At 41.0% G+C, this 13487-nt stretch overlaps 1 protein-coding gene across 2 annotated transcripts in view; it reads left to right on the top strand.

Annotated features, from left to right (window-relative positions):
- CLCN5 (chloride voltage-gated channel 5) overlaps nt 1-13487 on the top strand; it is a 158489-nt gene that overhangs the window by 108998 nt on the left and 36004 nt on the right. For both annotated transcript variants that reach the window (XM_059385861.1, XM_059385862.1), the window contains exon 4: nt 4109-4255. In XM_059385861.1, coding sequence (XP_059241844.1) covers nt 4109-4255 — 147 coding nt within the window. The remainder of the gene's footprint in view (nt 1-4108; nt 4256-13487) is intronic.

The raw sequence follows: 13487 nt of genomic DNA, 5'->3' as shown, positions 1-13487 counted from the left end.
AATATCTGCAGAGTTAAACCAATGGTTGTACTGGAATGGATTGATTATCCATAGGCAAATGTCAGTCTTGTGTTTTACCAATTGTGTTTATTTCCTTTGTCGGACTCTTGTTTATAGCATCTGTTTTGCTCTATTTACTTGCTACTTCTAATTTTCTTTTGTTGACCCCTTATTTCTGTGTATTTATTAAGGAAGCACTTTATAACCTAAACAGTGAACCAGATAGCTGCTCCAGGAAATGTTTAGAATGAGGCAGCTCAATTTAGCTGGATTGTTCTGTGTCTGTGTCAGTGGGTTACAGGAAAGACTTCGTAAGGTCCCCATGGGGAAACTGAAAAGTTTTCCAGCTTCTCCTTTGTAAGCCCTCATCCTGTAGTGTCATTATTTTGTTTTAATGAATTCCCAGAACAATAGGTACACCCATCTGAAAATATGACCACAGGACATATTCCAAAGCCAGACATAAATTATTTTTGGACTCTCCATACTTTTTCTTCCCATGATTTGTGTGGCTAACGTAAAGTTGCTGGCACTGTGTATTTTACCTCATTTCCTGAATGAAACATGCTACCAGTGGAGAGAAAGAAAAAGGATTCTGCATTATTTTGCAAATTTTCTTGCTTTTTTTCTTATTCAGTGCTAGTCACTTTATGGGATTCATGGGCATTTAGTAAATAGAAACGAAAAGAAAACCTCTCTAGTTGTGCTACCCTTTTAACCTGAGTTCCTCTCATCAGCTAAAATGATGTTTGTTTTTAGCAAAGATTTCTAGAAACCCAGAATACCTACTCTTGAGATAAAGTGCTTTTTGTAGGTTTGTTGAAGGTGGTAAATCCAGAGTTAGACAAATATTAACTACAAATACTGACTCTGATGCCAGCTGCATTTAAAAAGGAAAGATGATGTGAAGGGTGAGGGCAGGGAACATGTCTTTATTTGGATTTTATGGGTTGTGTTTCAGGTGATGTTATTTCTGGTGTATTTTTCATTTTCATCCTGTTGAGCTTGAGGTAGCAGTAAGTGTCAGGCAGAGTTCTTGGGAATTCAGGACTAGAGCTCGAGGTGGAGATGAGAGCTAGGGATAGCAGATTTCTTTAGAGGATCCACTGAAATAAATCAGATTAAGGTGGAGAAGGATCTGTGATCTCAGTTAGATCCAGAACAAAGTAAAGGGGCCCTTTCTTTTTCTTTTTTTTTTTCAAGATTTTATTTATTTATTTGTCAGAGATAGAGAAAGACAGAGAACACAAGCTAGGGGAGCAGCAGGCAGAGGGAGAAGCAGGCTCCCTGTTGAGCAAGGAGCCTGATGTGGGACTTGATCCTCGGACCGTGGGATCTTGACCTGAGCCGAAGGCAGAGGCTTTAACCCATTGAGCCTCCCAGGCGCCCCTAGAGCTTGACTTTTTATGAAATATTAACTGGGCAAATACTTAGCCTCTCTGCACTCCATGAGTTCCTTCATCTGCACTAGGAGTAATAATGCTACAGCATGGAAACACTGGAAAAGTTAAGTGAAAGAGTTCAGTTTAAGCATATAGCCCAGTGCCTAAAAATTGATAAGTACCTGGTAAATATTGGTTATTTATCCTTTATGCTCAGTGTTTAAAATATTTATCTATTATTCCAATTTTCCAGCCCTTTTGCTTAATTTATGCCATCTAATTTTTCTACATTCATCATATAAAATTCTGATAACCTAAAAAAAAGTAAGAAGTTTCTTAAAAGAATTGGAATACGTCAAAAGGAATATTATTTGCCAAACCCAAAAGAATTCTGCTGACTATGATTTTGGATCAATATTTCATTAAAAAGGGGGGGGCAGGATTAGGTGAAATAAAGTTGACTATAATGCTGTTTTAAAAAATAAATATATTAAGATTTTTTAAAAAAGATTTTATTTATTTGACAGCGAGAAAAGTAACATAAGCAGTGGGGGTGGGAGAGGGAGAAGCAGGCTTCCCACTGAGCAGGAAACCCAATGTGGGTCTTGATCTCAGGACCCTGGGATCATGACCTGAGCCGAAGGCAGATGCTTAATGACTGAGTCACCCAGGCCCCCCACTATACTAAGATTTTTTGAGTAATATTTATAATTGAAAGATTCACACTTGGGTTTCATCTTAATATTAAATTCTTGAACACAGAAAAACATTTAACAGCATAGCATGCCTCTTTCCCCCAGTATTTCTGAGCATCTGCATTGTGTTATGAGCTCTGGGAGAGTCAGAGCCATGAGATAATATTTCTCTACTCCTATATGGCCCACACATCTCTTAGTACCGATGTGTAGGTTTTATTTCAGTTGATTACTTATGAACTCCCAGGAGTTTTGTACACATGTCCTCATTTAGTTTGCCCATTTGCATGGTTCTCAAAAAATGGCCATCAAATACATGGTAAGGGTAGAGGCACACTACATCTGAATGGTAACTGAATATACTAAGTAGTTTGCATGTCTATATTGTCCAAGTAAAGAGCATGAAAGATGACCTAAGAATAAGTGGTAACCCTGAATAGACATTTTCCCGAAGAAGATGTACAGGTGGCCAACAGACACATGAAGATGCTCAACATCATTCCTCATCAGGGAAATGCAGAGCAGAACCACAGTGAGATATCGCCTCACCCCAGTCATGATGGCTAGTATCAAAAAGATGAGAAATAGGGGCGCCTGGGTGGCTCAGTGGGTTAAAGCCTCTGCCTTCGGCTCAGGTCATGATCTCAGGGTCCTGGGATTGAGCCCCACATCTGGCTCTCTGCTCAGCAGGGAGCCTGCTTCCCTTCCTCTCCCTCTGTCTGTCTCTCTGCCTGCTTGTGATCTCTGTCTTTCAAATAAATAAATAAAACCTTTAAAAAAAAAGACGAGAAATAACAAGTGTGGATGAGGATGTAGAGAGAAGAGCACCCTTGCTCACTGTTGGTAATGTAAATCGGTGCAACCACTGTGGGAAACAGTATAGGGGTTCCTTAATTAAACACAGGAATAACATATGATCCAGTAATTCCACTACTGGGTATTTACTTAAAGAAAGTTTAAAAGCACCAATTTGAGAAAGATATGTGTACCTCTGTGTTTACTGCAGTATTATTTACAGTAGCTACGATGTGGAAGCAACCCAAGTGTGTCTATCAATAGATGAATGGATAAAGAAGATGTGGTATATATACACAATGGAGCGTTACTCAGACCTAGAGGGTATTCTGCCAAGTGAAATAAGTCTGACAGAAAAAGACAAATACCATATTATTTGTCTTTTATGTGGAATCTAAAAACCAAAAATGAACAAAGAAACAGACTCAAATCCAGAGAACAGGTGGTTGCCAGAGGGGAAGTGGGTGGGGGATGGGCAAAATTGGTAAAGGGGATTAAGAGGTACCAGCTTTCATTTATAAAATAAATAAGTCACAGAGATAGAAAGTACAGCATGGGTAATATAGTCAGTAATATTGTAATAACATTATATGGTGACAGATGGCGACTACACTTACTACGGTGAACACTGAGTAATGTATAGAACTGTTGAATCATTGTGTTGCACACCTGAAACTAGTATAATGTATGTCAACTATACTTCAATGATAAAAAATAGAGTTGGTAGTAACCCAAAGGGGGAAAACTACCCAAATGTCCCTCAGCTGATGAACGGATAAACAAAATGTGGTCTAGCCGTACAATGGGTACTATTCAGTCTGAAAATGGAATGAAGTACTGGTACGTGCCAGAACATGGATGAGCCTTGAGAACGTTATGAAAAGTGAAAGAAGCCAGACACAAAAGGTCACAGATTGTATGATGAAATTTATATGAAATATCCGGAATTGGCAAATCATGGAGGTGGAGAATAGCAGTTATAAGGGGGTGGGGGTGCGAGGGATTTATGTTTACTGGGTACAGAGTTTCTGTTTGGGACGATGAAAATTTTCTGGAAATGGAGAGCAATGATAATTGCAAAACATTGTAAAGGAGCTTAATGCTACTGAATTGTCTAGTTTAGAATGGCTGAAATGGTAAATTTTATGTGTATTTACCACACTTAAAAAAAGAAGGGTAAGTGGTAAGGGGCTTGAAGGTCATTGTAATAAGCCTCCTGTTTTTCTTTCTGTGCAGGAGCCATGGATAACAGAGGCTTTCAGCAGGGGAGTTTCAATAGCTTCCGGAGCAGCTCCAGTGATGAAGACTTGATGGACATTCCAGGGACAGCTATGGATTTTTCCATGAGAGATGATGTTCCTCCCTTAGATGGAGAAATAGAAGGTATTATTACTGTTGATGACAATTTATCTTTTTAAAACTTATTTTTAATGTATACACAGTAAAATTCATTTTTTTCTGATGCAATCACAGTTTTAACACCTGCAGAGACTTTTGTAACCTCCACCATTGACAGGTTACTGAACAGTTCCATCCACACCCCAGAGAGCTCCCTCTTGCTGTCCCTTTGCAGCCAGACCTCCTTCACCCCCAACCCCTGGTAGCCACTGATCTATTCTCTGTCCCTGTATTTTTTTCTTTGCTGGAATGTCAGATGCATGGAGTCACATAGTATGTCACCTTTGAGACTGACTCAGCCCATTGCCTTGGAGATTGATTCAGATCGTTCATCTTCTTTTTTTTCTTGCTTAGTATAGCCTGATGTGGGATCACGGGGTCATGTGGGAAATGTATGTTGAACTTCCTAAGAAACCGCCAGACTGTTTTCCGGAGTGGCTGTACCGTTTTATGTCTGAACTAGCTATGAATGAGAGCTCTACTTGTTCCCCATCTGCAACAGCTCTGGGTATTTTTTGTAATTTTTATTTTAGCCATTCTAATAGGTGTGTAGTGTTATCTCATTATGGTTTTAATTTAATTTCCCTAATGCCTTATGATATTGAACATCATTTCATGTGCTTTTTGGCAACCTTATCCTCTTGGATGAAGTGTCTGTTCAAATCCTCTCCCTTTTTTATATTTGGATTTTTATTATCTGGAATAAATTTATTTTTTAGAAGGTCTTTTTTTTTGAGAGAGATAGAGCATGCACAAGAGAGCATGGGGTGGGGAGAGGGAGAAGCAGACTCCCTGCTGAGCAGGGAGCCTGATGCAGGGCCAGATCCTGGGCCTGAGCTGAAGGCAGACACTTAACTGACTGAGCCACCCAGGCGCCCCTGGAATACATTTATAGAAGGAGAATTCTCTCCATCTATTATTTGGTTATCCAGTAACATCATTCTTTTCAATAACTGCATGTAAGTTCATGGTGTAGCTGTACCGTAGTTTATTTAACCAAGTTTCTATTGATGTGCATTTCAGTTTCCAGTCTTGCTTTTACAAACAGTGCTGCAGTGAATAACCTTGCGTGTGTGTGAGTGTGTGTATCTTTTAAGTATATTAGAACATTTCCGTAGCATGACTATATGAGTGCTTATTTCCCCCACAGCTTTGCTGGTGCTGAATACTAGAATTTTTTTCATCTTTACGCTATGATAGGCAAAATAAATAAATCAAATTTTTATTATTATTTTAATTTTCACTTTTTTTAGATTAATGAGGTTAAGTACATTTTCATATGTTAACTAACCATTTAAATTTCTTTTTCTGGAAATTTCCTATTTATACGGTGTGCCTGTTTTACTGATGGGCACATCTTTTCTGGGAGACTTTCATATATTCTTAATGTTTTGTCTAATGTAGGTGGAGTATATTTTTTTCCATTTTTGTTTTGTTTTTGTCTCCTTTTAGAAAAATCTACAAATATTAAACACTTTTATATTGCCAGATTCATTACCCTTTTCTTTTCTGACTTCTGAGTTTCTTGTAGTTAGAAGGGACTTTAATATTAAATTTGTCCAATTACTTAAAACTATTGTCTGGTTCTTTAAGTGATCAGGATTGCCATTTTCAACATAAAGTCAGAGGACAAGAAACTGTGTCAGAATTTATTATTTAGCAAATTTGTAGTGGAGGCATATGACGCTGCAGAAACTTTGCTAGGTTCTGGGAATTAGCAAGTCTTTAAGGCACCCACCCTGCCTTCATGAAGTTGATTCTAGCTGGCTAAACAAACATTAAGTACTTATGAGAACACCTACCTCTTATAGTTGTTTTCAGAATTAAATGAAATAATAACATAAAGTGGTTATAATTGTACCCAGCCTCGAGCTAATGCTCAATAAAATGTTAGCTCTCATTATTCTTATTTATTTCTGTTATAACCGTATATTGTAAGTGTTGTAACTCTTGTAAGGACTCAGCAGAGGAATGTGTGTGTCTAGGATTGGAGAAGTTTTCACAGCAAAGGTGTGTTTGGAAAGGGCCTTGAAAGATAAGTTATTTGGTAGGAAGAAGGGCTTTCCAGGCAGAAAGCAAGCTTTGATAGAGATATCAACAGGCATAATATACAGAGGTGTGAAAAGGTAGGCTATAAGCCCAGATAAATATATTGGGGCCTTGAATGTCATGCTAAGAAGTTTGAGTCAACTTTATTGTCACTGTGAGGACAAACTCCTTCACCCATTCATTTGAAAAATACTTTTTGAATGTCTGCTAGGTAGGCAGTGCCAGGTAGGCACTGTCCTAGGCAGTGCAGATACAGTGGTGGGATTAACATAGGTAAGATCCAGGTTGATCTGAAATTTAGATCTACTTACGTAAATGAGTAAAACTACTTAGTTATTTACCCATTACAGTAAGTACCAAGATGGAAATAAAATGAATGACAGTAGAGGATAACTGAGGAATAATTCTTTAGAAAGATTAGAGAGTTCGAAAGGTCAGGGAAGGCCTCTCTGAGGAGGTGACCAACTTGGGAAGAACATACTAGTATGGAAACCACAGGTTCAGAAGGATAAGAAGAAATTGTCTAGTAAAGGTGTCTCAAGACAGGAACAGTAGAAGAGAGACCCTGAATTTAAAGTTCCTCACAGAAAGGCACTCATGGTTTGGTATTTAATGGTTTTTCCTATTGGCCACCTTCTGTGAAAGGCACATGTGTTTGTGTATCTGGTCCACTTACGTGTGGTTATAACTCTCGCACATAGTTACAGCAGTCCCAGGCTCTAGTGAAGCAGTCAGTTAGGGTTTCCCCTGAGCTTAACCTGGACACCTCCAGGAAGCCTTCTGGCTAATTCAGAGTGGTTTAGCTTAGTTCTCATCATTGCTTCTAATCGAAGATGCTAGCATATAGCATCCATATCACCAGTACTTGTTCTGTTCACACCGCTGTCAGTAGGTGATGGAGGCAAGCGACTCTCCCTCTGTTATTCCCATTTAATAGACCCGAAAGCTGAGGCAGACGAGATTGGCATTGCTTGTGATTGTAGAATATGTTTTTACATGAGTAGTCCTTTGCCACTCTTCACTTGCCTTTACAGGAGAGTTCCTGCTTGTGATTTACAAGATCTGACCGTAAAACGGTGAAGCTTTTTGCTGTGAGCCACACGCAGAAATTGTTCCATTTACCATACTCCATAGTGATATGATTTTCTTGCTTTGCTTTTTAATTGTTCTTACTTTATTTAGTGTTTTCACCTGGGATTTCCTAATGTACACAAAAAGAACACCAACAGAAAAAAAAAGGTCATAAAGTCCTTGATGTCTCTGGTGCGGCTATGCATAAAATACTACATTTTGTACCAGGCACGATAGCACGTACTAAAAAGATTAGTTAAAAGGAGCTTGAAAGGCAGTAGAAGTGGTTCTTGTTTTCCAGATGGCTGGAGGGATTGATTTATGAGGAATGAATAAATAAATTCTGCGTGGCATGATTAAATGCATCTGTGGCAGTGTTCTAGTAGTCTGTAAATGAGAAGAAACATAAACATGGAGGTCTCACAGAAGGGGAGGGGGAAGGACATAGAAAAAAGGGGTGGGAGTCGTAGGCAGAACTTCAGGGCTGTGCTCCTGGTCTATCGTTCTCACTTGCCTGCCTCTGCAGCCTGGACCTCATGGTTGGCAATTCATTTATTCACCCATTCAGTTTTTCAGTATTTCTGGAGCACCCCCACCCCCTCAGGAACCCTGTGAATACTGTGCTGCTTTTAGTAATACTTATCTGTTCCCTTGTTAACCTCACCTCCTTGTCTTTCCACCTCGCTTGCCTTCCTACTGCCCTCAGATTGTTGCGTGAGGAGACCTTCCTGGCAAGAGAGAGGCACACGGGTATGGGCACAGCAGCACGAGAGAGCCTGTTCTCTTCAGGCAACATGGAGCCTGCGCATCTGGGGTCCGAGGCTCCTGGGGACAGAGATGGTGACAGTTGGAGCAGGAGGGAAGATAGCAGGGGATAGGGCGGAAGATCTAGTTAGAAATCTGGATGAGGTCTAGGCGGTCTGGGTTTCTGGACCTTATCCTGTAATCAAGAAGTCATCAAATGATTTAAAAGCAGAAGAATGATATGATCAGACGGGTGTTTTCGGGAATTTCTGGCAGCATGGAGGATGGAAGAGTGGGTTGAAGACTGGAAGACCAGTTAAACTGTTACTTAAAAAAAAAAAAAAATCTAGGTAAAAGATCAAACGGCCTGAATTAAGTCAACAGAAACGGAGAGGAAGGAACAGTAACTTCTGGAGAAATTTCAAAAGGGGGATTGGTAGGACTCATTTGATATGGGGAATACACTGGAAGAGCCACAGATAACTTCAAAGCCCAGGCAGAGAGTGAGAGCTGGCCGAGTCCCCCACATGTGGGAAAATGTGCCCAGACCACCGCAGCAGGCCTCAACATGACCTCCCAGTGTCCCAGGGAGGGAAAAATATCTTTGAAAATGAAACACATGACGGTCTGTGAGATCCACCAAGGACGCTGCGAGACAGTTGTGTTTGTTCTGCTGTGCTGCAAGGAAGGATTATAGTATTCCTCCAGAGAGAAAGGGAAAACATCTTGGGCCCCAGCTCATGGGCTCCTGTCAGCCCTCCAGTTGGCTCAAGCGATTGTGTAGATGGCACAAACTTTTTTTTTTGTCCTTATTATGACATATAAAGGGAATTCAGAATCCATCACCCTCATCATACTCAAACTTCCCCAAATACTTAGCCTGGGAGGATGGCGATTATTACTGCTGTTTTTTGAGCTTGGAAAAAATAATGGCTTGTTGGGGCCATAAACCATAGCAGTTCTCTATGCTGAACCCTCAAAATGAGGCTTATTAATGATGGCCACAGGCTCTAAGGGCTTCCTTCAGGTTACTTGATAGGAGAATACCTGGTCAGATATTAGAATTCGTGCCTTCTTATTTCTTCCCACTTATTTATTTACATTTTTGTTTTGTTTCAAAAACATGCATTATTCATATGTAGTTTATAAACTAACAGTTTAGTTTTTACCTGATGTCCCATCCAGGATACCATGTGACATTTAGTCTTAATGTCAGCTGGGGCTCCTCTTGGCTGCCATGGTGTCTTAGACGTTCTTTGTTTTTGATGACCTTGACAGGTGTTTTTTTTTTTCCTGTGGTTTTTAAACTTTATTACATACCTGTATTCTCCACCCCCCAGTTATACTGAGAAATAATTGATGCACTTCGCTGTAGAAGTTTAAGGCTCACGGCAGGATGGTTTGATTTACGTATACTATGAAGTGATTCCTACAGTAGGTTTAGTTAACATACATCATCGCCTATAGATAGAATCAAAAGGGAAAAAACCTTTCTGCTTGTGATGAGAACCCTTGGGATTTATTCTCTTAACAACTGTCCTATATATCATACAGCTGTGTTAACTGTCAGCTGTAGTCCTTCACGTTGTACATTCCATCCCTAGCACTTATTTATCTTGTAGCTGAAAGTTGTACCTTTTTGACCACCAATTCTCCACCCTCCCACCCCTTGCCTCTGGCAACCATAAATCTGATTTCTATGAGTTCCTTTTTTATTTTTTTTAACTCCACATGTAGGTACAATTACACGGTATTTGTCTCTGTCTGACTTATTTCACTTAGGATAATGCCCCCTGTGTCTATCCATGCTGTCACAAATGGTAGGATTTCCTCATTTTTTGAAGATAGCTGAATAATATTCCATTGTATATATATATATATATGCCACAGTTTCTTTATTCATTCATCATTGATGGACACTTAGGCTGTTGCCATGTCTTCGCTATTATAAATAATGCTGTGGTGAGCATGGGAGTTAGTGTTTTCATTTCCTTTTATTATATTCCCAGAATTGGAATTACTAGATAGTAGGGTAGTTCTGTTTGTAATTTTTTGATGAGATGCCATACTGTTTTTCACAGTGGCTGTACCAGTTTACAGATTTGAGGATGGCTGGTCGGGTGTTTTGTAGAATGTCCCTCAGTTGGGATTTGTCTGATGTTTATCTAATGATTAGACTGGGGTTATGGATTTTAGGGAGGAAGAGTAGAAGTAAAATGCCTTTCTTATGACATTGACACTGTATCAAGGCTATATATTGTCCACACAACTTTCGGCTGCTGATTTTAACCTTGGTCTTCTGGCTGAGGTAGTGTGTGTCATCTTTCCCTACTGTAAAGTTATTGGCTTTTCATCCTTTCCCTGATGTACTCAATGGAAGGAATTCAGTGCACGACCCACACTTAAGAACTAGGGAGTTATGCTCCACCTCCTTGAGGGTCAAGTATGTCCAGAAATTAATTGGAATTGTTCTGTATGGAACATTTGTCTCTTCTCTCCCATTTGTTTATTCAGCTACTTATTTATGTCAGTAGGGACTCATTTGTTTAAACTTGGGGTTATAATCCATTTCTACTTTCTTTTGTTCAGAGTTTTCCAGCTTTGGCCATTTAGAGCTCTTTCAGTTTTCTGTTTCCCTTTGATGCAGCCCTGTCACTGTGGGGTTTTCTTGAGCACTTACTTACTTTTTGGCACTGTAATATGCCATTTTTCCAAGGAGCCTTGGTTCCTGTTAGTAGAGAATGATAAGAGAAACGAAGATACGGGTAGTAGGTGAGCTCATTTGTACTGGGGCATTATTGCTTTAGGTGCTGTCAGCCACCCAGTAAAAAATGTGTGTGTGTGTGTGTGTGTGTGTGTGTGTACTGACCCATGTCTATGTATACATCTATAAGTAGATATATTATCTACATGTGACCATCCGTGTCTACGTTAAGCTAAACATGAGATCATGAGTCTCTAATTCTGCTCCATCAACACATGGATCATTCCTGCCTCCTCCCCTGGCATGTTTGCAACCTCCCATTCCAGGTAGTGAGAAATTTGGCTCCCACCATCCACCATCCATGATTTAACTCTTCTATTCTAGTGTCTGTGTATGGTGCTTTTAAAAAAAATCTTTTTCTTAAAAGATATTTTTATTTATTTGAGAGAAAGAGGACACAGTGAGAGAGAGAAAGCACAGAAGCTGGGGGAGCAGCAGAGGAGAGGGAGAAGCAGGCTCCCCGCTGAGCAAGGAGCCCGATACATGGCTCAATCCCAGGGCCCTAGTATGATGACCTGCGCCAAAGGCAGACGCTTAACCGACTATAGGTGCCCCTATAGTGTCCTTGTTTTTGTGTCACCTCTTGATTTTGAGTTTCCTTTAAGAGCAGCTTGTTGAGAAAGATTCTGTGGCTCTGTTCTTTCAGCTTTAATCCATTGTCATTACACTGGAGCCCTATTGGCATTGTGGTAAGGTATGTGGGAGCAGGCCATTTTATAATTTTCTCTTAAATCTCAGTGTCTGTTGGGCCTGTGTCTTCTGGCTGTGACCTCCACACAGCTTCATCCAGTGGTACAGTTTTTGTTCTCCCTGCCCCATACTTCTGATCACAGCATTCCCAATCCATTTCCTGGAAGCCCGGGCCCCCCTTGACTATTTCCTTTGGTTGAGACAAGAAGGCTGGCGGGAGTGTGTGTGTGTGTGTGTGTGTGTGTGTGTGTGTGTGTCTGCCTGCTGAAGTGAGAGGAATGTCCTTCCCCCAGCTGGGAGAGGGCTAAGGCAAAGTATTTCCCCCTGGAGCATAGGGCCTTTGGTATAGAGAAAGCTCTGGGGAATTTCACAATGATTACTCTTCCCCTCCCCGCATCAGAGCCAGGAGGGGATCTTTCCTTATCTTCCCTGTGAGAACTTGGTAGGGTTATTGGTGGTAGATCCCACAGGCGTGCAAGCCTCAGAAGTTTCTCACCATCGCGCAGGTCTGCCCTCAGCCTTCGGCAGCTGGGCAGCAGCGCCCTTCTTGTCCCCGCAGCAATTTCTGGGTCCGTTGGTCTCTACTTCAGGTGAGCAGATCTCTTCATCTCTTTTTGGATAAACCCGGCTCTGCAGATTTGGGCATTGTAGTATCAACCTTCCTTCTCAGGCAGGTCTGTGAAAAGTTCCATATTTTTCAGTTTGTCCAGCTTTTTCTTGTTGTGGGGATGGGAGTAACAACTCCTAAGCTCTTCACTTGCCAGAGCTGAATCTGGAAGCTCCCTGTGTGTTTTGCAGTCAGTGGAACCACTTCGGTCCTCTCTTGAAGGAAAAGAAAATATCTGTAGAGGCCCTTTGGCAGTACTATAAATCCAGAGTGGGTTCTTTTTAACCTTACCTTGTTCCAGTTTACAGCATGGGGGAAAGGCTGCTGTAACATTTTAGGAGCGTATGCTCGATGTTTCTGGGGTCTGTGGCAAGCAGCTACTAGCTGCACAGATCCTGTAGCCATACTGGTAGAACTCTAGTTAGCCATATGCCAGAAGCCTTGGGTCCCAGGTTGTCATATACTTCACTCATGAGCTGTCTTACTTCTCTTTGCTAAGGATCAGTAGTGCCATTTCATGATCCTACCAGAAGAGTGTTCTCAGGTAACTATGCAACCAAGATACCATTTGGAATTCTTCAAAGCTTAAGGTCTTCTCAAGTCATGCAGCACAATGTATGAGTGATCAAAAAGAAAAATCATTGCTAAAATGATAGAATATCAGAGTTGGAAGGGACCTTAAAAATCATGCCTGCGAATCCTTCCTCCTTTTATAGACAGAGAACCTGAAAACCACAGAGATTAAGGCAATTGCCCAAGGTGATAAAACTAGTGATTTGTGGAGCTAGGGTTAGAATCTGTACCTTCTCACTGCTGGACAAGAGGGCCAACAGCAAAGCCTTTCTTTCCCTTGCCTTTCATTTAAAAACTTCTTCAGCCACCTTCCTGTCAGTGCTTTCCTCCTGGTGTTCTCCAAACGCTGTCACCTGCTTTGTTTCTAAACACCCCAGCGGTCTGCCTCTTATAATGCAAGCCTGCCCTGTGAAATTTCCTGTCTCTGCTCTTCTAGCTGTGCTATCATTTTTTGGTCATTATTTTTCTTTTCGGAACCACCACATAACACATAGATACACCTCACTCACTATTTTTTTTTTTTAAAGATTTTATTTATTTATTTGACAGACAGAGATCACAAGTAGGCAGAGAGGCAGGCAGAGAGAAAGAGAGAGAGAGAGAGGGAAGCAGGCTTCCTGCGGAGCAGGGAGCCTGATGCGGGGCTCGATCCCAGGACCCTGAGATCATGACCTGAGCCGAAGGCAGCAGCCTAAACCACTGAGCCACCCAGGCGCCCC

The sequence above is a fragment of the Mustela nigripes genome, chromosome X, assembly GCF_022355385.1.
Source record: "Mustela nigripes isolate SB6536 chromosome X, MUSNIG.SB6536, whole genome shotgun sequence".
NCBI lineage: Eukaryota > Metazoa > Chordata > Mammalia > Carnivora > Mustelidae > Mustela > Mustela nigripes.
The sequence above is the reverse complement of the archived record's forward strand: the minus strand, read 5'-3'. Positions and strand labels throughout refer to the sequence as shown.